This window comes from Labrus mixtus, chromosome 16, assembly GCF_963584025.1.
Source record: "Labrus mixtus chromosome 16, fLabMix1.1, whole genome shotgun sequence".
Classification (NCBI taxonomy): Eukaryota; Metazoa; Chordata; class Actinopteri; order Labriformes; family Labridae; genus Labrus; species Labrus mixtus.
In genome coordinates this window covers 21,066,726-21,091,009 of record NC_083627.1, presented here as the reverse complement: position 1 = coordinate 21,091,009, position 24,284 = coordinate 21,066,726, and the positions used below count along the sequence as shown (strand labels likewise).

At 39.9% G+C, this 24,284-nt stretch overlaps 1 protein-coding gene across 6 annotated transcripts in view; it reads left to right on the top strand.

Annotated features, from left to right (window-relative positions):
- The first annotated feature begins 4,658 nt into the window (after positions 1 to 4,658).
- celf3a (cugbp, Elav-like family member 3a) overlaps positions 4,659 to 24,284 on the top strand; it is a 30,695-nt gene continuing 11,069 nt past the window's right edge. For 2 of the 6 annotated variants that reach the window (XR_009676199.1, XM_061060366.1), the window contains exons 1-5: positions 4,662 to 5,104; positions 6,005 to 6,157; positions 9,092 to 9,174; positions 21,963 to 22,011; positions 24,004 to 24,132. Coding sequence is in view for 5 of the 6 variants with exons in the window: in XM_061060366.1 (XP_060916349.1) it covers positions 6,013 to 6,157; positions 9,092 to 9,174; positions 21,963 to 22,011; positions 24,004 to 24,132 (406 nt within the window). In the remaining variant the exon portion in view is untranslated. Of the gene's footprint in view, positions 5,105 to 6,004; positions 6,158 to 9,091; positions 9,175 to 21,962; positions 22,012 to 24,003; positions 24,133 to 24,284 lie in introns of all 6 variants that reach the window. The other 4 variants (XM_061060367.1, XM_061060370.1, XM_061060368.1 and 1 more) reach the window with 4 other exon arrangements.

Sequence of the window (24,284 nt, the reverse complement as noted above, 5' to 3'; positions counted from 1 at the left end):
TTATACTCCTTTAATTTGTACTACATCTCAGTGGCCTCTACTTTCATTATAATTTTCAGATTAATATTTTATCATCCCTGCTGTCCATTTAAAACCACATAACCCCATATCGTGGTTTTAATTTATTTTAAAAAAGCTTGTGAATTAAATATTAAGAAATATTTTTTATTACATGTCAAATTCTTTGTCAAAAAGCCGAGAGTAGTTTTCTTTATAGCTCGTGATCTTGTAGAAGTTAGTGCATTACTTTTTGGTAAAAGCTATCCAACAATGTAGAAAACGGTCAAAATTAGCTCAAGTTAAAAGTATCTACACAACTAATGTGCAACAAACACATAATAATAACAATCTGTAATATTCATCTAAAACCTCATATATGACAGTCATGACCGTTTTTATTAACAATGATAACTTAAAGACAGTTTTGATTGTAGAACTCGTACTTTTACTTTAGTGAGGATTTTATAGATAGACTTTTATTTGTATTTTTATTTAAGGGCTCGGAGTACTTTTTTTTTTAATCACCGCTGCAAAGAAACAAAATAACCTCAAACGAGACGCAGGACCTAATCACAACCCTATAGATCAGCTTCTAATTAAGACGTCCTTTAATCATGAATCAAGCAGCCTTCTTTGGAGGAGAATTAAGTTTCGATTTTATTATTAGAAATAAATAGAAAAAGTGAAGCCAACATTTAATTTAATTATGTGTACAAACGTGTTTTCGGCGTAATAAAGTAGGGCGTTTTTCAATTACGCGCGGATCGTTGCCAAATTACAAACGTCCCCTTTACAAACAAACAGAGCAGTGAGCACAGGTGAGCACACCGTCGCCAGGTGTCAGTAGATCTTCCCACAAGTACTTTATCAGTCTGTTTTTTGAGAGGAGAGCCGACCCCAGCACAAAAAGACAGATTGTGGACCTTCTGTGAGGGATTAGGTTTTTTTATTTCGCTGAAATTGTCTTTTTTTTTTTTTTTTTTTTTTTTTTTTTTTTAAATAAAATTCTTTACTACTTTACCCAGATTGAGTGTTTTTGTTTTCTGCCCTGAGTGTTTCATACTTACCATGGCCTACTAAAAACAGCTTGTTTGGTTAAATTTGGCAGATTTAACATGATTATACATTTCCCTTTTTAATAGAATAAATATTAATCTTCTAACCTAATTCCTGTTTTCATCCTCTCCTCCCTCCTCCTGTTCTCCTCCTCAGGGATCCAGAGCCACACTTTGATGTGTCTGCTGATGTGATGGGGAGACCTCTTTGAATCCTACTCAGCTAGCAGTGACAGAAACTCCTCTTCATGGTCTGACTTCAGTGCTGTGAATCAGCAGCTGATGAGTAAGTCTCCTGTTTAAAAAAAACATCAGAAGCTGTCTGGCACCAGCAGGAAATCAAAACAATCAATACAAAGCTGGGAGAAGATTAAAGTGATGAAATAGTTTCTCTCTGTTTGTTTTCAGATTTTTGTTTGGAAGGAGCTTTATAAGAAGGTTGGACAGAGCGACCATGTGAGTAAGTACATAAACACTGTAAATATTACACTGTCCTTTCAAAATCCTCTGATGTTTAATTCAAAAAGAATATTTACTGCATGTTTTTAATGAAATAAAATTGTATTGTTCATATAGAAATAAACAAACTGTTGTGTGTTTATTTATTTAACAGTAGATCTGCATCATCATTTCTCCAACTTGTTTCCTAGAGCTTAAACTCTGGGACAGTTTGACTTTAAACATTATATTATTCTCTCATTTTAGAGAAAGGTTGCCATAGTTGGGTAACACAATTATAACTTTTCTACTAAACAAAATAAACCTTTGAATAAAGATGCTTCTTTTAAAAATCACGCCATTATCAGGTGAATTTAGTCCATATATCACCTGTGTATACTTATTAAACCTGTAAAATTCATGTTGTACTGTAAAATATTGCAACCTCTTTCTTGTTGTAATTCAATTTCTTTGAATTTTTTGTTTTCAGAAATGTAAGTTTACCGTCCTTAAATCCTCATTGTATTCTCTTCCTTAAAAAAAACCAAAAAAACAGTTTAAACACTCTTGCTGCACCAAACAGATTTTCTTTCCACTTGTTTGTCTGGTAGAATATAAAGATACTTGGACCTGATTTAGATATACTGTTAGAGATTGTTCTTACTAACAGGGTATATCCAGTAGTAACTCATTGAGACAAACTGGTTCATCAGAAGGAAACACAAATAGTCAGAGCGTAATAAAAAAGAGGGCCATTTCACTGTAGTTTTACTTTTGAAACATGAAGAATTTTGTTCTGAAATTGAGGCTGAACTTTAATTTATAATCTACTAATACATTATTCTACTTATCGTTAATGATCTGTTAACTATATTTCTCTTAAAATGTGGCGTAGAGTCCACAGATTCATTACATTGAGTTAAATTAAAAGTCATATATTTAAAAAACAAAACCTTTGGAAAGCTTTTGTGTATGGTCACCAGATGTCGTTGTTGTTCAGCTACACTCTGAAATAAAAAAATAAAAAAATAAATAAAAAAACACACAATCCCATTTAATAGTCGCACGAATCACGTTTTTGTCTTTTTGTTTTTTGTTGCGCAGATAAGTTTTTCTTTTTGTCTCGATCATTTCTACCTGATCAGAGCCAGATGAAGTCAGCGTTGGCCTCGCCTGCACTCTGGGTTTATATATCGGGGTTGAAGGGCGGAAATAGGATTTAGTGACTGATGGCAGATGGCAGTCTTAACATCAGAGACAAGCCGAGGAGAGATTCTGCTGCTGGGAATAAAGGATTTAACGGAGCAGGCAGAGACAGCGCTGCGCTGAGTTTAAAACATGAACTCTAATGTTGCAGTCGTTGCTTTGGTCCACATCGTGACTCCTTTCAAGTGTCGTCGGGTGTGTGCAGCCTGCTGTCAGGAGGGCTCATTGTTTACATGCTGTCCAGATTTCAGAGAGGGCGTGTTTGTGTGTGTGTGTGTGTGTGTGTGTGTGTGTGTGTGTGTGTGTGCCTTTGTGTTTCCCTGCGAGAATTACGCTCCCTGCATTTTCTAAAACACTTATTAAAACGTGTTTTCCCGCATTCATTCAAGAAGGGAATATTGTAACCATGATGATAATGTCACGAGTTATAGAGACCGATTTCAGCACCATGGCCAGCTCCACGTCGAGAACAAAAGGCGGATTTGCATCCCTTGATGTCAGAGACGGTCTGCTTTTTACCATGCACAGGAAAAACGAAAATAAGACAGAACCCTGAAATACAACACCCCCAGCTCTCTTTATGACCCTATTTTACCTCTACACTTTGCTTTTGCAGGAAATAGGCCACACTAACATTGATTGCTTTATGTTTAAATGAAAGTCAAATATAGTAATCTTTGTCAAAAGGGCCTTTTTGCTTGATATCTAGTTTATGTGTGCGTTACAAGGTGATGGTAATGTAACACCTTAGCAATGGGTCCTTTCTCTGTTCACTGAACTAAACAGCATGCCTACAGTTTATAGCCATTTTCATTGTTTATTTAATCTCTGTTAGTCGATTCAGAAAATGAATGCTAAATGGCGACAAGTGTTTCTCTTAACTGTGATAAGTCATTAAACGTCTTTAAATAAAACACAGGTATTCATTTAGCTGTCATAATGAAAAAAGAAAAACATAAAGTTGATAAATGTTGTTATAGGTCTAATTAACAGACCTTCTATTTCGATGATGGGCTGTATTTCTCTGTTGATGTTATTTTGTTGGATTAATTCCTGTTTAACTTTCATTAAAGGGTTTTCTGGCTAAATAAAGTATACACTTCTCATCAACAGTTTGTGAGATCTTTTGTTTATGTCAACTGCGTTTTAAATGACTAAATCTGTTTGACATCTTAAATATTTACAGGATTGCAGCTATGAACAATAATGTATAATCTTCATATTATCAACAAGGAAAATACTCAGCTAAAATAATTTTAAGCAGCTATTCTCATGTCCATATTAGCCATGATAACATGAGGTAAACTGGTAGTAGAAAAAATGCAGTTGTCAAGATGATTTGATGATTTTTGGTGGCTTAGGGGTATGAAGAGGCACTGGGGGCAGCCTCAGCATTGCTCTGTAAAATGTATTTTCCTATATAACCTGGCTTTAATAATATTAGCTTTATACCCTAGTCAGCCCCAAACACCTTGAATTAAATACCGGCTCCAAACAACACCTGCATTTTTGTTTCTGGACTCATCTTCACTGTTTGTCGCCCAGTATTTTAGCTAGTTTTCAGCATAAGCAAAGATAATTTGAAGATGTAGTATAGTATGTAGTTATTGGCTAATAACTTAATCATGTTACATTAAGAAAATATAGTTGTGGTGCCCCTTGCAATTTTTTTTTTTACATTGTAAAAATTGCCTTATGTAGATTACTATAAAGTAGCAAATAGGCCAACAGTCCCTTTTATGAGATTAGCTTTGATGAAATTTAGGATAAAAACTCCAATCTGCACATTCATTACTACTCTGCAGCTTTTATTTTGTTCTGTGTTCTCACTCCCCCTCCTCCTCTTGCACGCCTGTCACGGAGCTGGTAAATTAGCGACGGTCCCTGGCAGCAGACATCACGGCTCGTACAGCCCATGGGGAGGAGGAGGGGTGGAGCTGAGATGGACAGGGAGGGAGACACCGGCTTACGACGTCAAAGGAGTACAGACACACACACACACACAGACACACACACGCGCACACACAGTCAGAGGGAGAGAGGGAAGAGGAGAGGACAAGCAACCAGACTGCCAATTCCCTACGGTCTACTGAAGGAAGCCTAAATCCATCCATCACAACACTCTTCATTTAGCAAAGCCAAGGGGGGAGATTTTGTTTATTTTTATACGAGGTGTGGAAAAAAAAAACCCAGAGCAAGAGCAGGAAACAACAGACAGAGGTAGAAAACACGCTCATGCTGAATAAAGGACCGTCGCTGGATGTTACTTCTGTCTTAAAGGCCTAACTTGTTACAGGATTTCACACAGATGAACTGAATCATTGAGCTTCAATAACAAAACAACAGCGGCGGGAAGAAGAAAAGCCTTTGATCACGCCGATTCTTTGCCACGAGCAGCACCACAGGTATGTTTTTTAAATTATTCTTTTTCCTCTCTGAACTGTTTTCGTTGTGTTTTTTTGTGTGTGTGTAAAATCACGATCATCGGGGTCATTGTTTTTGTCACACACGTCTTGACAAAGAGAGCTCAGGTCTCCAGCTGTGTTGACAGACAGAGAAGATACACTGTCATGTTTCTGGATGAGGCGGCCTCGAATTCAGAGCAAGGGAGGAGTGTACATGTGTACTATTTACTACAATATCAAACGCATGTTTTTTAAAACCATTTGTATTTAGGTAAGGCATATATGTGTTTTATTTTATAGCTACCAATAATGATTATTGATCCTATCCTTAATTATTGGTTCATGCACTAACGAGAAAAATAAAAAAGTATTTAGATAATAATGTCGCTGATTAAAAAGAGTTTTCCTCTTTATGTAAATCAAACACTTAATAATGACTGTGATTGTCGATGTGATGCCAATTAATATGTCATAATGCAATAAGCCCCCTTTTAAATTAAATAACATATACCATATAGAAATCCATATGAATGAATCTGTGATAGTTAACAATATGCTTACAACGTTAACAAGAATCAAAGGCATTTATATGAATATCTATCGTATAATCAAATGGTTACTTCTGTATTTTATTGTGATTTCTGTGATTTAAAAAAACCAAAAAACAATTCTAAAATCTACAACCAGAACAGGACTTGCATGTCTCAGAGGGTGTGAGAACTATAATTATTTCAGCCTCCCATCTGCACCTCCATCCCCGGCCTCCTGTTTGCACCTCCTGTGCAGTGTGAATTTAAGCCCCGCAGGCAGGCAGGGCTCCTGTCTGCTCCTCCTGACCGCCTCCTCCACTCAGTGTGTGTGTGTGTGTGTGTGTGTGTGTGTGTTTTTATTCCTCTCCAGACTTCTCAATGAAGGAGCCTGACGCAATCAAGCTCTTCATCGGGCAAATACCCCGAAACCTGGAGGAGAAGGACCTGAAGCCCATCTTCGAGCAGTTTGGAAAGATCTACGAGCTGACGGTGATAAAGGACAAATACACAGGGATGCATAAAGGTGAGGGCCGAGGACTATGTGATGTGCTTTTTGTCTCAGGGAGGTCAAAAATACTCTAACTTTTCATAATGTCCTTCAGACAAGATTTGATTCTCCCTGAACATGTGTGAGTTTAAACTATTCCTCAATTTGCTGTTGTCCCACTGGAGCCTCTTTAAAGCCTTAAAGCCTGAAGTTCAGCTGCCTTAATCTTAGACTGAAGTCTGATTCACAACTGGTAGTAAAGTTTATGTCCTCGTCTTTCATTGAAAGACTAAAATGATTCAACCTTGACTCATATCAAATGAAATATAAGCATACTTAATGTTTTCAGGTTGAATCAACTTTATGCCATCCACCTCACCGAAACGTTTGTTTTAATTCAAAGCAAATTACTTGATTAGAATTTGTCAAACTGTTCTTTATTAAAATTCTAAAAGGTAATGCATTTTCTTTTCACATCGGCTAACACCAAATGTCTCATTAAAATCATTCTAAAGTTCAGTGTCCTGACCGAGGACAAGAAGAGGAGATTCTTAGATTAATGGCTGAAGCACTCTTGAACCATAATCGATACACACTCACACCCGGGAGCTTAATGCTGATTGAAATCTAAAAACAGTAGGAAGTACAGAAAAATAAAGCTGGGTATAATGTCCATGAGACCCCCAGTGCATTCTGGGAGGTTTCCCATTATACCCGCTTCTGAAAACTACAATGGAGAGGCAAAGTCCCGCCCCCTTTTTGGGACCATAATACCGATATAATTTGTATGATTGTCCCATTGTGCCATGAATGCAGAATGTCAATGTGAAAGATAATTTAAACCTGTTGAGTAAAAGGATCTTATGGAACCTCTTTTAATGCCTTTTTGACTGTTGCTGTGAGAATCAGATGAAATGTACCAAGGTGGCCATATTAGTGACGTATATTGAATGAGACTACAGGGCGTAGTTCCACAAAATCATTCACTATTTTAAACTCCTGTGATGAGTTTTAACTAGTTATGACACAAAGTATAAATTCAAAATTGAAGCCTCTATTTGACCCACAAAATCAAACTGACCATCAGCGACAACGTTCATGATTTCTTCATGAGTTATTTTTTTTAAATCTAAGCCCCCTGCCCCAGGTCGGGTGTCATGTGAAGTAAGTAGCTTCACCCTGTGGAAACATCTGAGCGTTAAAATAGTTACGGGATGGGATAATACTACTCGCTCATATGCAGGACAAACCAGCAAAGAGACAACAGGAACCACTTTATCCACAGGGGGCGCCAAAAACAGTCAAACTGAAAGTCCCTCACAGGAGCTTTAATTCAAATAAATAAATAGGGAGCTCGTTGTAGCATATACATTTATAACATATGTGTACTTAAATTCAGAATTAAAGCATATATAAGTTATATAAAATATTTGTTTTAAGCCATTCACTATTTGGTGTTCTGTACTTTCCAGAAAGAGAAGGGATTCTGTCTACCGGTCAAAAAGCCAGCTTGTACAGAACTGTAATTATTGATTTGCAATTTTGTAACGGTATAACTAAAAAGTGTATAAATCTTATTTTAGAGTCAAATGTTGCAGAGCACATTCAGCTTTCCAGCAAATTGCCATGACCAAAAAGCAGTTGTTGTAAGATCAATCTCACCATAAGTATTTTGTCAGCTCATAATTGATCTCCTGTGGTGATATCGTCAACGCGTGGTGTCAGTGTCACCCACCACTACCACTGTTCATCAAACAGCGAAAACATGCTTTCCATTTTTGGGAAGTGAAGTCTCTGCACATTCAGATTCCTGTTTGACAGATGGGCTGAAGCTGCTTTTAAAGAGATCTGAGCTCAACCATGATCCTCTCTGTCATTTCTAATGCAAATCTGAGTGCAGAAAACAAAAGGCTTTTATAAACCAGCCGTCATTTGGGAGACGTATAGGCCAGGTGCTATCAGTCCGCTAACACCTATAACACCTATTCTGCATACATTTACATATTCATGACTCGCAGGAGCCCAAAAGGTTAATGAAGCCCTTTCTCTATTATGTGGGATTGCATACATTTAGTTTGACCAGCGTGATATTAAATACTCACTCAGACTGCTTGTGTCTGAGCAATCTCCAGGTATTATGAGTTATTAATCCCACAGAGCCCCACTGCTGCTTCAGGGAAGGAGATCTTACCAATATCATGGTTCCTCACTGGTTTTGATTGTGTGTTCTGTTTCAAGCAGATTAAAACACCTGGCAACATGTGAGGTGTGATTTGGAAACTTTGAACATACGCTGACCTAAAAACTGTTAAATAAAACACATACATCAAACAGCAAATTTGTACTGGGACAATAACCTCCAGAAGCATTTTTCTGCCTGCAGGCACTCAGGGCACATGGCCAATTAAGATTATTAAAACATAACCTAGTACTGCCAATCTGACAGTATTAAAGAATATAAATCTAACATTTAAAACAGACTCATAGTTTGTTGAATTTCTACGAGGGCTGAGTTATAAGTCTCAATTTCATCGTTATGAGCTTTTGCAAAAGATGCCAAACGTCTGGATTTATTGCAATCAATAAGAAAAACATGTAAACAGGCAGTGCTTTTTTTTCTATTACTCATTATGTGTTCTCTTTACCTATTGGATGGAGGCCTGGGTTTAATTGTCATTTGATATCATTTTGATGCAGTCAGGTGAAGCTTAATAAGCGTGCTGCCAGCGAACCTCAGATTAAATGTTGCCAATTTAGTGGTTAAAAAAAAAGCTTATTGAATTTATTCTTGACTGAGGAGGGATATGTTGCAAACACAGGGATGGTGTATAACATGAAGAACAGTAGATAGCCAAAGAAATCTGAGTTATAGCATATATGTACGCTTTAAATTTTTGTTCATTTATCGCACATAAACATGATTTCACATTCTCATATTGTTCAGAGCTAATTTCTACTGTTTGCCTCCAGGATGTGCCTTCCTGACATATTGTGCACGTGAATCTGCCCTCAAAGCCCAGAATGCACTGCACGAGCAGAAGACGCTACCAGGGGTGAGTGTGTTGCTGGGTTTTTGCTCATATTCTATATATACACAACAGGAGCAGAATAACTGGCATGCTAGGCTATCTGAGCGCACGGGAACACGCAGTGACACAAGAAAATTAAACCGAGTTTGACAAGCGGGCCTGACTCCCCCCTTCAGCTGATACGCTGGAATAAAGGTCAGAGGCTGCTCTCCCTCTTATGTTTCATATGTGATGCATCCAGACATATCCATCCAGTGAAGGCATGAGTCATCCTGCAACATGTCACGGGTCCAAACAGACAGCTATGAGGCTCGCTGCTGGAGTGACTTTGCTAGTTCTTATTCTCTCTGATGTTTCTTTCCCTCTCTCCATCTCTCCTTCTGTCTCTCTTTCTCTCCCCCCCTCCCCTCTCTCCATCCATCTCTCCCTCTGAATTCTAATCAAAGTTAAACCTAGCTTTATTAGCATAGCCAGGCAGCAGGTGTGCTGCCAAATGACATTTCCAGGGCTATATATGACATGACAGCCACGTCTCTATAATAACCCGCTATATGAGAGACAAGGCGACAAGGCGAGGAATTACTGAGACAGAGTGTGCTCCCAGCCTCGCTGCTGCTTCCTCTTTTACTAACAAGGCTTTACCCCTGTTTCCTTTTGGTTATTTTTGGTGAAATCTACTTATCATTCATCATTGGTGAATGGCAGCTCGTGACCAGAGTTTTTGAGGGAGGAGTGAAGAAGGTCATGAATGTCTGTGCCTTAGGATTTTATTTCTATATTGTTTAATATCTTTCTATCAATACATCTTTTTGTCTTAATTAATGTAAAAAATAGCCAAAATAGGCCCATTGTAGTATACTAGCACCAACTAACAAAGGTACCAAAGGTAGGTAAATTAATATCATACAAGACTAAGAAAACCAACTTCACACTGGCTGTGTTTTTTTTTGTTTTTTGGGGTGATATTTTGCCCTTCAATCAGTCTAACTGGGATAAGAATAATGTTTTACACTAGAGTTGATTCTTCAGTTTAGACATCTCAAGACCTGAGATTTTCATGCGTTTCTTAGTCTTTGTCACAAGAAATGTAATGGACTAAACTCGGACTCGTGCACATTTTTACGACATTTTTTAGACAACTCTGTTCATTAACTGAAGAAAACAGTCCTTTGTTGAAACCCCTGAGCAGACACAAGCACCATTCCTTTGTGTTGCATTTCATTAATTTAATTTTCAAGCAAAAACACAAAAAACGTTCTCCCACTCCAGCTCTTCAAAAAATGATGATCGTTGGTCTGTATTCTGTGAGGTTTTAGGTAGTTTGTTGTACATATGATTACATTTGATGTCAACTTGGACTCATCTACTTTTCTCAGAATTTTATAGACAACAAAATTCACTGGTTAAAGAAAAGATCCTTCGTTGAAACCCTCAGTTGACGGCACAAGCGAGTAGTTGGCTACAGCGAGTGATTTTAGTTTGAACCTCGTTAACAGAATAGTTGAAGACCAGGTTATTGATTATTCAGCACTAGAACGATTGTAAAGGCAAGTGGGGGGTTTCTGCTGGACGTGGGGTCAGTTTTGATGGAGCAGACTGGTATTAGGGTGGCAACAAAAGAAATCCAATTGTTAGCATGACAGTAGCGCGACCTTCTTGACCTCTCGGAGCGGATCAGCAGGGCCCGATGCCCCCATGGCTAAAGCCCCCTTCTCCCCTTGTGTTTCTACCCCCGTGGCTCCTGTTCTCACAAGCTCTTACCTCTAAGCCGTGAGGACCAAGCTAACCCAACCCCCCCCCACCCCACCTCGGTGCTTCCTGAATCCTTCCCGGCCCTGCCCCCCCTCCCTCTCCAAAAGACGAAAGCCATCTTATTATCTCGGTTCACGCCCACACGGACAAGAACTGCTCTCCACCCCTGCTACCAGCTGTGGTGTAATTGTCATCTAATTGCACCTGCACTGCCAAAGAATAATTAACTTTGGCATCTCATGGCTGAGGCGATACAAAAGAAATAACATGAAAGCAATTATAGGACTGAGGGGAGAGAATGAAAGCACACCTGAAAGAAGAGAAAGCTGAATGATGTCATTAACGCTAGTCGCTGCTTCGTCTTTTTTTTTTTTTTTTTTTTTTTTAGCATTTCACCTCTCTGGAAAGTAAGAGTTGTTCTTAAGGCTTCTCCTCGCTATTATCTCATTCTCTGTGCTGACAATGGAAAAAGAAAAGAAAAGAACAAAATGGAGAAAGAAGTCAGGCAGGGACGAACAGATGGTTGTTTGAGAGTGGCACCTGGCCTTGTGTTTAATTTCAGGTGAGAGAGTCCGTCTCTAAAGTGAGAGGGGGAGGAAGAGTGTCAAAAAGCACATTCAGCTTAGCGAGGACAGAAAGTGAGAGAATGGTGTCGCAATAATCCAGATCCACTGTGAGAAGAAGTGTGGAAATGGAGGATTGGGAAGAGAAAAAAAGAATCACTCCTGAGCTCGTACTCTGGTTCAACCCTTCTCGGACATCTTGTACTCTTGTTCTTATCTCTTTATCTCTGGCCTGTTTGTCTGGCCAAGTCGGGTATTGTGAGCCACGCACAGACAATAACGTCCACTAAGCCACATTAGAGAAGCCATTTTACACACCAAACTCCCAAAAACTAACCTATATTCCACCAGCTATAAATAAATAACTTCCTGTGGGCTGAATGGTGTTGCTTTTGGCTGTTCAAGAGCAGCAGACCTGTCATGATTTACCATTGTCAAAAAGGAGTGAATCAGCATGTACTTCCAGAATTCATCAAAAATAACTGTTTCCCTATTTTTCTATACCGTATTTCTATCCATCTGAGTTTGGTACATGATGTTCTTCTCTGTGGTATCCCGGGTGAAACATCTTTTGTTCTTTCAGCAGCAGCGGCGTCAGTGGCAAGGATGAACAACTGACTATTTCCTGCGTTAATAACTTATCTCAGCTTTCACATTTACTGCAAATAAGCTCATTATACTACGCTCTGAAAATGAAACGATGAGGGAGAAGGATGTAACAGGTAGATGATTCATGTGTTTTTTACAGTGTTCGGTGTGACTCAGATACTCAGACGTATTTCAAAAAGGGGAAAAAACAAGGCACGCACGCTTCCGGAGAAGGGGAAAAACCTTTATTCACTTGGCTAGTTGTTTGTGAAATAACAAAAAAAGTAGACAAATCATGTTGAAACAATCAATGCGTAGCAGCAATAAAGGCCTTCTTCAGGGGGATTTTGCATCCAAGAATGGATATTCAACCATATCAAAGCATTAAATAAAGCCAGAGCAACACAGCAGAGGGAGGTTTCCTGTGGATGTCCAATTAAAATATGGAAAAATAGTTTTAATGTAACCTCTTAGAAAATTAGCAAAAACTTTCTGAGTAAAAATGCAGATTTTTAAGAGCTAAATGTTTTCACATATCCTTGGTTTTTGATGCCTTGATCTGATAATTTTTTGGCTATGGACTGATAGATGTTATAAGACAACACAATAACGTCCCTAAACTTGTGATGGGCCTTTTTTGGCAATTTTTCTGGCATTTTAAGGGACCAAAAAATCAACTGATGATCTTAAAAAAATGATTTAGTTGATTCAACATTTTGGTAATGTTGTTTACCTGCAGAGTTTTACAGGAAAACAATAATTCCAATTAAATTAATTCATGTCTGTCTTGCACATATATGTAAAGCCACTGCCAGTTGCTAGTCCACCAGCGTTCCACCACTTTAACCTTTTCACTTTTCATCACTTATTAACAAGTAAACCTTTATATGTCTAATAAAGAAGCCCGAGTGGACATGCATCAATACATTTTATTAAACTACATTTTTTGTTATCTCAGTATTACAACTAAATGTGTTTAATATGTTTTTCTGTGATAGGCTAACGGGTCAATTTTAACTGTTTTCTCAAGTTTCGAGAAATGAACTTGTTATCTTGGAAAAACCAACGTTGTTATCGACATAACTAGATAAATACGTGGAGATTAAGAGAACAACCAAAATGTCCTCATTATCCTGGAAAAACAGTTAAATACAATGGTTGGATGAATGTTCGCTTAGGGCTTCTGTTGTGTAAGAAACATGCTAGCTGTTTCCTAAACGTAGCTAAGCTAACAAGCCGCTAACAGACTTGAAGTAAGAGTAAAAACTTGAAAGCTGTTTCTATCTGTTCATTTTATTCTGTTTGAAAAACCAAATTGGCCAAATTAAGATAATTGTAAAACATTTATATGATCAAAAAGGGAAAAGGTAGTTGATTTCTGTCCCCTAGCTCATGGGCCCCCCAAAGATCTCCGGGGTGGGTGCTGGGCTTTGTCTGCTCTGAGGTTGTCAAAATTAAATGAGAGGACACTACTGGATAGTTTATACAAATGGTAAGAAAAAGTGTGTGTAGACTTATTCTGTTGGGATTTTATCAATGGAAACGTTTATTGTTTATGTTAATTTAAAGTTTTTTTTGATGGGGTCCTTGGGGGTCCAAGCTTGTCTAAGATACAACTGGGGGGGGGGAACAAAGCTTGGGAAACACTGCCCCAGCTTGATCCTGCCTTACAAAAGACTCACACACTCACTCAAGTTAATATTTTCCACAATGCCTCATCGTTAATTTCAAATGCAATAAATAGTGCAACTGTGCCCCAGTGAGCATGTAGCTGTGTGTGTTTGGTGTATATTAGCATGAGCAGCGGGGGAAGGGAGGGCAGGTGTTCGCACTAACACCGTTTATTGAAGGCTGTGTGTGTGTGTGTGTGTGTGTGTGTGTGTGTGTGTGTGTGTGTGCGTGTGTGCGTGCGTGCGTGCGTGTGTGTGTCTGTTTGCTTTTGTGTTTCTCCGTGGAGAGTACACATCCAAAGATATGGGAGCATGGATGGATGGGTGGAAGTTGTTGGTTTTATTATCCGCTTCTCTCAGGTTTCTTCATTCACTATCTGCCGTGTGTATGTGTGTGTGTGTGTGTGTGTGTGTGTGTGTGTGTGTGTGTGTGTGTGTGTGTGTGTGTGTGTGTGTGTGAGTAAAATCTGAGCTGCAAGGCCTTCTGTGTTTAAGCTGCCCATACGAGAGGAAAGAGCCCTCTTTGAGTGGAACATCTGACTAAGCCTGACATTTACTCAGCCATAAGGACTCAGACGGAGCAGACACAGGGGTTTTATCAATAGTCTGAAATAAATGCATACGCTAAATTTAGCTCTGGCTTTTTAGGCAGGATATGAGATAGGAAGTTGAAGTGCCACGATGTTGTGCCCTTAATGTCTGAGCTGCTGTACTGCTGTAGAAACACATGCACCATGAATACTTTCAGGGAGTTTACACTCTATTATAAACTGTAGACTTAAACATCTAAGTCTCTCGTATTTAAGAACAGAAACATGCCTAAAACAACATTTAATGTGTGAAAAACATAAAGAAGATGATGAGATTTTGTTGACTGAGGCGCTCAAACAGGCTAAACATGTGAGACAATTAACACTCTTTCTTTTCTACCAGGCAGCATGTAAAGCATGCTGAACAGAAGCATGGGACTTATTTGGGGGTCTAAACAATGTACTATATACCTGTTATCCCTTAACATGGACTCAATATTTCACTTTTTTCAAAGCAAAAATCTCAAATTTACTGCAAAAAATGTGACAAAAGATCAAAGTAAGTGCTCAGATTTTGTTCACTGAGGATTTAAAACAAGTCGAACATGAATCTGTTGTATGTAACATAATCTTTCCTCTTAGTCTCTTTTTTTTAAAGCACACATGGATGAAAATGTAAAACCCCATTTAACGTAAAATGTTACAAGCAATGTGACAAAAACAAAACACATAAAAAGACATTAAGTTGATGCTAAGATTCTGTTCACTGAGACTCTTAAACATGCTGACTCTGAACATGTGAGATGTTTTACATTGTCATATTTTCCAGTCAGCCTGGTAGACACAGTTCATCTTTAACTTTTTATTCCCCCTTTTTGTAGAAAATAAATTAAACGATAGTTAAGTTGACAAAACCACCAATCAGATTTGGTTCATTGAGGCCTTAAAACATGCTTGAAATGAGCAGGTGAGATATTAAACCTCTTTTATAAACTTGTTAGCAGTTTAGATGTATAATGTTTAAAATGTTAGTCTCTTTCATAAAGCACATATAAATATGTGAAAATGACATTTAAAGTGCAAATTAAAGAAATATGACAAAGTCCCTGCTGAACATAAACCTGCATGATATTTCATGGGTGTTGAAAGTCTTTTAAAAACATGCCAGCAGGGCAGACATGTTGACTCTGTTTGGATGGCCAACGATGATAAATATGGAGACAATGATATTAAAAAAGAAAAATGACAAAAACACAAAGTGGAAACAGATTTAGTTCACTGAGGCTCTAAACACGCTCAACATGTGAGACATAAAGCTCTTTTAAATACCTGTTAGCACTGTTGAATCTTCACATTGTTGTCTCTTTTTGAAAAGTCCACAATGATAAACAGGTAGAAACAGACATTTCATGTACAACAAGGCTCTAAAAACAAAAACAAAAACACAATATTGATGGTAAGATGCGGTTCACTGAGGCTCTTAAACATGCTTTACATTATCATGTGAAACATATCACAGGGTGTTTTTACTCTTCAGTCTACCTGTCAGCGCTGTAGACCTTTTTAATCTTCTGAATTGTAGTAACTGAAGCAAGCACACACAATTAGGCAGAAAGTGAAATTCACTTAGTGAAAAGGCAGGAAATGTGGAGAAAAAAAACACACAAAGCTGGTGCTGGGATTTGGTTCACAGAAGCTCCCAAACATGTTGAGAAGAAAATGTGAAGAAACTGACATTTAAGAGCAACAAGGCAGAAACTCACACAGTCTAAAAACACACCAAACACACGCGTATACCCCCCCCCCCCCCCCCCCCCACCCCCTCCCCCCATAGCTCCATGTCTGTAAGTCTCGGGGATGATGATGGCAGCAATTAGCGTGCCTCAGAGCGAGTGTGTTCAATTGATGAATCTATCTTTAGTAAAGTGTGCGTTCATGCGTTCATTCATTTACATACACATGCATATCAATGCTGGATGATGATGCACCAAAAAACATCCCATTCTCTCTACGTCACTGTGGGGCCACTGGGATGATGAATGCAGATTGGATTTATAGAGGAGGTAAATGGGTGTGAACTACAGAGAAATTGGATAAATTAAAGTGGGGGCTAAGGGGAGGGGGGGGGGGGGGGGGGGAGTGCGGGGGGAGGGGCGGAGGAGATGAATGAAAGTTTGACATAATGAAGAGTGGGTGGAGAGGGGCTGGAGGTGTATTGAGGCCGTGTGTTTATCAGCTTAAACACAGACATCTGTCAGGGAGAACTGGTGTGTTTTTGGGGGGCAGGGGAACGTATGTGTGTTTGAGTGTGTGTGTGTAAGTGGAAGGCAAACACACACACACACACACACACACACACACGTGACATCAGTCTGTTTCCACAAAAGTGGAAAGAGGCTGATGTCACCAAACTCATCGGGCTCTTTGAACGCCGAGGGAGTCAAAGCGCATAAAAAAAACAGGCTTGAGTCTAAAAAAGTCAATAATGAAAAAAAAGCAAAGTAACTGTACACTCACACACACGCACACACACACACACGCACACACACACACACAAACACACACACACCCACATGAAGAATGGTTTCTGTGATTCACTTCTTTCCCCCTCTTGCTCCACTGAATCGAGTCAAACAAAACTCGACATGAATATTTAACAGTCAGAAGAGTCAAAACAATGGAGAGTCAACTTGTGTGTTGTTACACATTCTCTCTTTGACGTTCACTTTGAAGGTTTTCTGTTGACACGTGAGGAAAAGGTGGCTAAATGTCAGATTTCATATCAGTTTGACTTCTGACAGACGAGCAGTCCCGGGCAGCAGCTTAGACACTGACGGCCGGGTTATTGATGAAATCTTATTGAACAGTACAAGTGTTGCTCTGTCAGTCTCTTTGTGTTGGATTGATTTAGTGACCAGCTGGATTTAAGGAGAAAGCAGAGTTTCTCTCTACGATGCTTTTGTGCGCCTGTTCGCTCATGTATGTGTGTGTGTGTGTGTGTGTGTGTGTGTGTGTGTGTGTGTGTGTGTGTATGTGTGTATCTGTGCGTGAATCGGAAAACATTAATCTGTGCATCTCTGTGGCTTTTGTTCTGACTCTATTTTGCACGCTCACCAACATCTGCGTCGTTTAATCTCGTATTTTTCTTCTTTTCTGAGTCACACCCACGTTTTTTTTTTTTTGTTCTTCCCCCGGGGTGAAAGTGAAAGTTTTCTCAGTGTTTAAGGTGCATTTTCAACGAGGAGAAGGTTGATGGAGGAGCGAGGGAGCTGAAAAAGCAGCAAAGACAGGCGAGGAGCAGAGACAGAGAGGGAAAGAGAGGGAGGGGAGGAAGCAGGGAGGAGGAGGAGGAGGAGGGAGGTGGCAGGTTGATTACGGTCGCAGGTCTCGTTGCCTGGAGACGGCGGGGACCAGGGATGCCGGGTTGCTAGGCGACCGGCACGATGCAGTGACCAGCGCTGTGTGATGGAGCGGAGGGGAGGGCGGAGAAGGGAAAATTGTCTTTGTGCCCCCACTTCTCCCTCAACCCCCTTCTAACACCCCACCCGCCCCACCCACCAACACCCCCCCCCCACCCCCCCCCCCACCCTCTCCCTCCCTCCCTTACACACACACACACACACACACACACACACAACTCCCTGCTGTAAATGTTCTTGAAAGAGCAGGGGAGATGGTCTGTGCAGATATATTTACCATTCAGAGTGGCTGCTTTTCAGGGCGGACGAGCAGAAAGGATTGAGATTGAAGAGTAAAACAGGGGACAGAAATGTGTCACAAACACACACCAACACACACACACACACACACACACACACACACACACATACAAAGCCTGAATCTATATAGATTTAACAACATCGGCTGCTTTGAGCCGCGAGTACAGAGATTATCATCTGCTCTGCTGGCCACAAAAGAAAGGCGAGAAAAAAACATCATCATCCGTACGCTTCACTCACTCAAAATGTAAACGATCCTCTATTTAAAATCCCATCTTCTGTTTATTAAATGAGAATGTTACATACATCAGGGTGGGTGCCGCTCCTCTGTGTGTGTGTGTGTATAGATATTGATGTTTATTCAGAAGAGGGAGGGTCAAGCTTTATAGCGAAAGGGGTCGAGCTGTGATTTGATTGGATAATCTATGGATTTAATATCTCATAATCCTGGTGAAATCCCCCCGTGGAGTCACAGCTGAAAGATTATGTGTGGATGTTGCTTTGACCAACAGGGGACAGAACGATCATGTGTGTCCGTGTGAACAACAAATGTGTGTGTGTAGCTGTCGTTGTAGCGGATCGTATGTGCACGTCTATGGTCGTGTGGTTTCAGACGAAGAGCAAAGGAGAGAAAAATAAATGAAATAGTAAAAACACATTTGTGCTGTTGATCAGACAGGCAGGTTTGTGTCCTGTTGTCTGTGCACAGTATGGGACTGTTTTTGTAAACAAGCCTCAGAGAGAAAAGGGAAGGGTAGGGGAGCAACAGGAGGAGGGGGAGGGAGAGAGAGAGAGAGCGAGCAAATTACAGTAAAGTGTGTATATGTTAGTGGTTCAGGCTTAGAGGGAGATATTTTTCTCTCTGCTTCTGCATCTGCTCTCAAGGCAGCGCCAGCATTCAACAGGCACAAATGCTACCTCCATCATCCTTCTTTTCCCCTCCCTCTTCTTCTTCTCCTCCTCCTCTTCTTCCTCCTCCTCTTCCTCCTCCTCCTCCTCTTCCTCACCTTTCTTATCCTTCTATCTGTCTCCCTCTCAACCTTAAAAGCACCCTTTGTCCTCCTAATTTTTAACCCCCCCCACCCCCCTCGTCTCTTCGGTGTGTCGTTCAGTGCAACCTTGTTTACCTGATGTGCGGTTCCTCATCATTGTGGTTGCCATGACAATGGCCATGCCGAGCGAAGGCCTTCGTCACAGCGACAGGGGCCGGTTGCCGTGCCGATGTGAAGTGGCGCAGCCTTGATGGCCTCCACTTCTCGCTGTTTTTTTCCCCCCCTCTTGTGTATTCTAATTCCAATCTCCTGAGCCATCTGCTGCGCTCCTCCTTATCTCCAGCACCACCTCTGCCTGCACTGTTTGTCTTCCTGCTCTGAAATATGAGCCAGGCGTCACTCAAACATGGTATCAGTCATACATGTCACATTAAAACACTGTGATGAGGTTGTAGCTTCAGCTTTGATTCCCCATGATATTTCACTAAAGGAGTAACCATTTATCTCTGTGGTAGAAAAACAGCTGACCTTTATTGTCTTCTGAGTCTGGCTGTACTAAAGACGTTCAGAACATTTTGTATTTCTCTGTATCTATTGTGCAATCGTTGTATAGCGTGCACACAGCTCAGTAAACTCCACGAGGAAACAGAAACATGTTCCTATTATCAAATCAATCAATCAATTTTTATTTGTATAGCGTCAACTCATAACAAGTGTTATCTGGAGACACTTTACAAAAAGCAGGTAAAAGACCTTACTCTTTGTTATATTACAAAGACCCGGCTTATCCATCATGAGCACTTTAGCAAAGAAGCAAATTAACTGTAGTTTATTTCTTACAGGTTTTAGAAAACAGAGTTTTGGTGTATACTAGTTTTGGAAGAAGTGATCCCACACAAAATGTTTTTTTTATATACTTACATTAGAAAATTTGACCAATGCAGCATCTCAAACCCTGTGATATGACATCTTGTATAATGTTTTCAATTCACCGTCTGCCATCAGTAAAAGAAGAAAAAGGCTGCATCCATCAGGCTTGATTTTATGCGTCCATGTACACATTTATAAAACATTTTTACTTTAAAAAAACGATTTCAGCCCAACTCCTGAAACATTTATTCTTAAAATATGGAATGTGCTTTTGAATGAAAAGTACATATAACATCTTATGAGTATCCTGACTTTAATTCTGAGGTGACAAAAAGCGACAAAACACACAAGTACATAAAAAGTAGACACATAATGGGAGGTCAAGATTTGACTCAAAATATCCTATCAAGAGTTTAACATACACACAAGTACAAATATAAATGTTAAAACAAATGTATAACGAGAAGGAATAATTCAACAGTTAGCCTAAATAGTAAGAATATGGATTTGATCTCAATACGAAGCATGAGAATATACTATATATGAAATATTGCATTCTACACAGGTTGCTATAATATGTCGGCTCGGTCGGTTTGTGAGTGCATGTGGCATAAGAAGTGAGTTATATAGCAGTAAAAGGCCGACGTCATACATTATATGGACCCTTCCTGTGATATTGAAGTGAGTTCTTTTATTTAAAGCTCCAAACATCAGATGGATTGTAGTGTGTCGGACCTGTCAGGATGATGGTGAGCTACAATTGAAACAATAATTACTATTCTGTGAGTGTGGGAGAAGGAGGGCAGATCTGCCTGACTGATTGGATGATGGTTTTGAGACTTTGCCCCCTCCAGCTCCTCCATGGTTTCTTTTAATTGGTCAATCAATCGGCTGCTCTCAGAGAGGAGACGCAGGGTTCCTCTCTTTGCAGCAGGTGTTTTCGGTTGTGGAGACGGGTCGGTGTTTGTGCATGCGGCTCCTGCCATGCGGAGCGTGAACGCAAACTTTGATCAATAATGTCTCCTGGTGACCGATCACAGCAGATCAATCAGTGACACGGGATCAGTGACTGGCTGAAATGTCACCAGCTCCATAATTAAGACCTTCATTAAGCCAGAGTTAACAGAGTGTCACTCTGTAGCTCTCACCTCCTCCTCCTCCTCCTCCTCCTCCTCCTCTTCACACACTCAACCCCCACCTCCATCTTCTCCTCCATATGCCTCTCTCCTTCCCCTCTCAATCCCTCTCAATCCCCATGTTTGCATGTTTGCCCTCTCTTGTCCTTTTTTTTATTCCTTTCAGTGCCTTCTCTTGTGCCATATACATATGAAAGAGACGCGTGGACAAAAGATGCGTGCACATTTTTACAAAGATGTTTTGTTAAGAGCACAAAAATAGAGGAAAGAAAAAGAAAAAAAAGGCGTTTTGGCATTTACAAAAGTAAATTGTGAAAAGGTCACCTAATCCTTGTGCCCTCTGTTTTCTTTTCCATTCTTTGTTTTTTTCATTTCTTCCTTTCCAAACATGTATACCCCCTCCCCCCCCCCCCCCCCCCGTCTCTCTGTCAGGCTCACTCGCTCACTATTCCACTGCTGTGTGCTCCTGTAATCCAGATTAGCCGGCGAGTGTGCTTAATCTTATCACTTCCCCAATCCTGCGTGGGTGTGTGCTTTTCCTGGTTTTGTGTGATAGGGGGGAGAAGGAACGATAGACAGCGGGATTAGAGCAGTTTCTGAGACTGACTTGGAAAGAGGAGGTGGTAGAAGAGCGAGAGAGAATGTGAGATTGTAAGATCACACATATCATCGTCAGCTGTGGTCTACGGCAACAACAACAAAAAAAGAAGGAGAGAAATGAGTTGGGGGATTGAAGGAGGATGGAGCACCTGCCAAATACACTCACATTCATACATGCTGCTAGCTAATGTCACTATTACCTAATATTACAGCATTAATCGTATTTCTAAGGACGTTACATGAAACGGGTAAAAATGAATGTCATGTCTTTTCCAGTTTCAAGACAGTAGTGGCTTTGTTTTTATTTACCCCCTGTTCTGTTCTTGTGTTAATGATCATCACTCGTGTCCTGTACTTAAATTGACCGTGCTGTGTTTTGCTTCTCTTTCCAGATGAACCGTCCAATCCAGGTGAAGCCTGCAGACAGCGAGAGCAGAGGGGGTAAGAGACACCTGTCCCCACCTAGAGACACAGCACCTGTTCAAACAACACCACCACAGTGTAAACAAAACAAAAACCTTTAAGTCCTGAATCCACATTTAAAACATTAAGTTGCAACCAGGCAAAAAGGTTTTTGTTCTATTTAAGTGACCATATCTTTAAGTGACACCATCCAAATCAAAGACATTATCAACTGATGAACATTTCCAGAAACCACGGCAACAACAACAACAACAACAACAAAGAAAACACTCAGATGTCATCGTGGGCTCAACAGCTTCATACTCAAACTACCCTGGATTTGATCATCAGTGTTATCAAATGATGAGAAGTATCCATCCGCCCTGACGTGTAATCGATCAGAATAGTATTACATTTCAACAAATGTAATATTTGTGACCTCCTTTTTTTTTTTTTACACTTTAAAGTCTCCAAAAACGTTAAATTATAATTCTTAGCATTTGCACATTTAAAGGTCCAAAAAGCAGACTTCTGTTTTAAATTTGAGTTGTGTTCGTCCTAAATTTTTGCATATTCACAATTTGAGACATCTGTAGTTTTATATATAAAAACTACAACAGGAGTGATAAGAGACGTTGGCTAATGTCACTTACAGCTATTGTATTAACAATAAATAACATTACAGAGATAATCATAATTTTTAATAATGTTTTTTGACATGATTCCTGCCCCAGTTCCCATCAAATAGATTTTATTCCTGCGTCATCGGCTGTTTAACGATGAAGAGTTTATTTTTGTCAAAATGGAGTTGAAGGATGCATTGCTGCATGTATGCACGGGGTGATGACAAAAACTCTTTGTGCTTCACATTTGACATGTCATAAAGTGAAAATCTGAGGTGTTAGAAATAAAATAAAAGATGGCTGAATGCCACCTGGCTGCTGAAGGTACACGTCCGTGTTTTGTACACGCTCACTGTCACACTGTCTGAGTCATTGTTTATGTTATTAGTGACAGCTGTGTGTTTCTTACTATGATATGTAAAAAAAAACGTGTATTGAAGATCAGTCGACGTTTTGAGGACACATTTCAAGAACTGTCTGTGACAAACCACTAAAAAGAGCCATGTGAAATCAAAAATACACATGTCACACACATTGACGTGACAATTCTGCTCAAACATTTTCCAATTAAGGAGCTTTTTGTTCCCTTTATTTCATCTCAGTATGACATTGAGGTGACAGACACCTGATAAAAAATCACATCTTAAAAGTCTGCTGTGAAAACACAACTTTTCATACAAGATATTAGCACATTTGGCTCTGCTTGATTTTATTTTGAATTATCGTCAAATTATCGATACATTTCATGCTATTGTGCTGCCACCTTTTAATATTCTACACAATATCATACCACATAGGCAGAGTTGTCTCAACTGTATATCATATTATCATCATATTATATGTGCAGAAATCTACCCAAACAGAAAAAAAAGAAAACATGCTCGCTGTGATTGACGCTTGGTTGACAGTTGATTTTCATAGTATGGCAGCATGAATGTTTGGGAAAATAAAAACCCATAAACCCATGAAGCCATTCGTGTTTGGTGAATAGTCTGCAGGAATGTAAAGTGTTTGTTATTTGTAGTGACTGGGCTAAAACATGCAGAAACACTGGTCTGATCCTTTACAGGCGAGGACAGACGGAGCAGCTTCTCTGACAGCACAGAGGGTGACAAACATTTGAGTCACTGCCAGATGCTGTTTGTTTGTTGTGATGTCCTTGTTACTGCCCTCTGGTGGCACTCTGAAGAATAGCAGGCTGACATCTACCCTTGCTTAGTACAGTAGCTGTTGCTGATCTATTGTTAGTCGTGCATGTTCAGTGACACGACACTTCTCCATTTTTTCCCCCCTTTTATCACCTCTTCCATGAAAACATTCACTCCCCCCCCCCCCGCTGAAATCTCATCCACATTCTCCTGTGTCCTCCTCTCCTCTCCCACCATCATGGAAATATCCTTCCCCTTAGAAGACAGGAAGCTGTTTGTGGGCATGCTGGGGAAGCAGCAGACGGACAGCGACGTGAGAAAGATGTTTGAGCCCTTTGGGAGCATAGAGGAGTGCACGGTGCTCCGGGGGCCCGACGGCACCAGCAAAGGTAATGTGTCACAAAAACACATCAGAGAAATGGATCACACGCTTAAATACAACATGATGACTCATTAAACAGACACAGCAAATACAGAATATAACAAACTCTCTATGTCACATCATCTTTTAAGCTTTTCCAAATACTAAACCCTGCATATT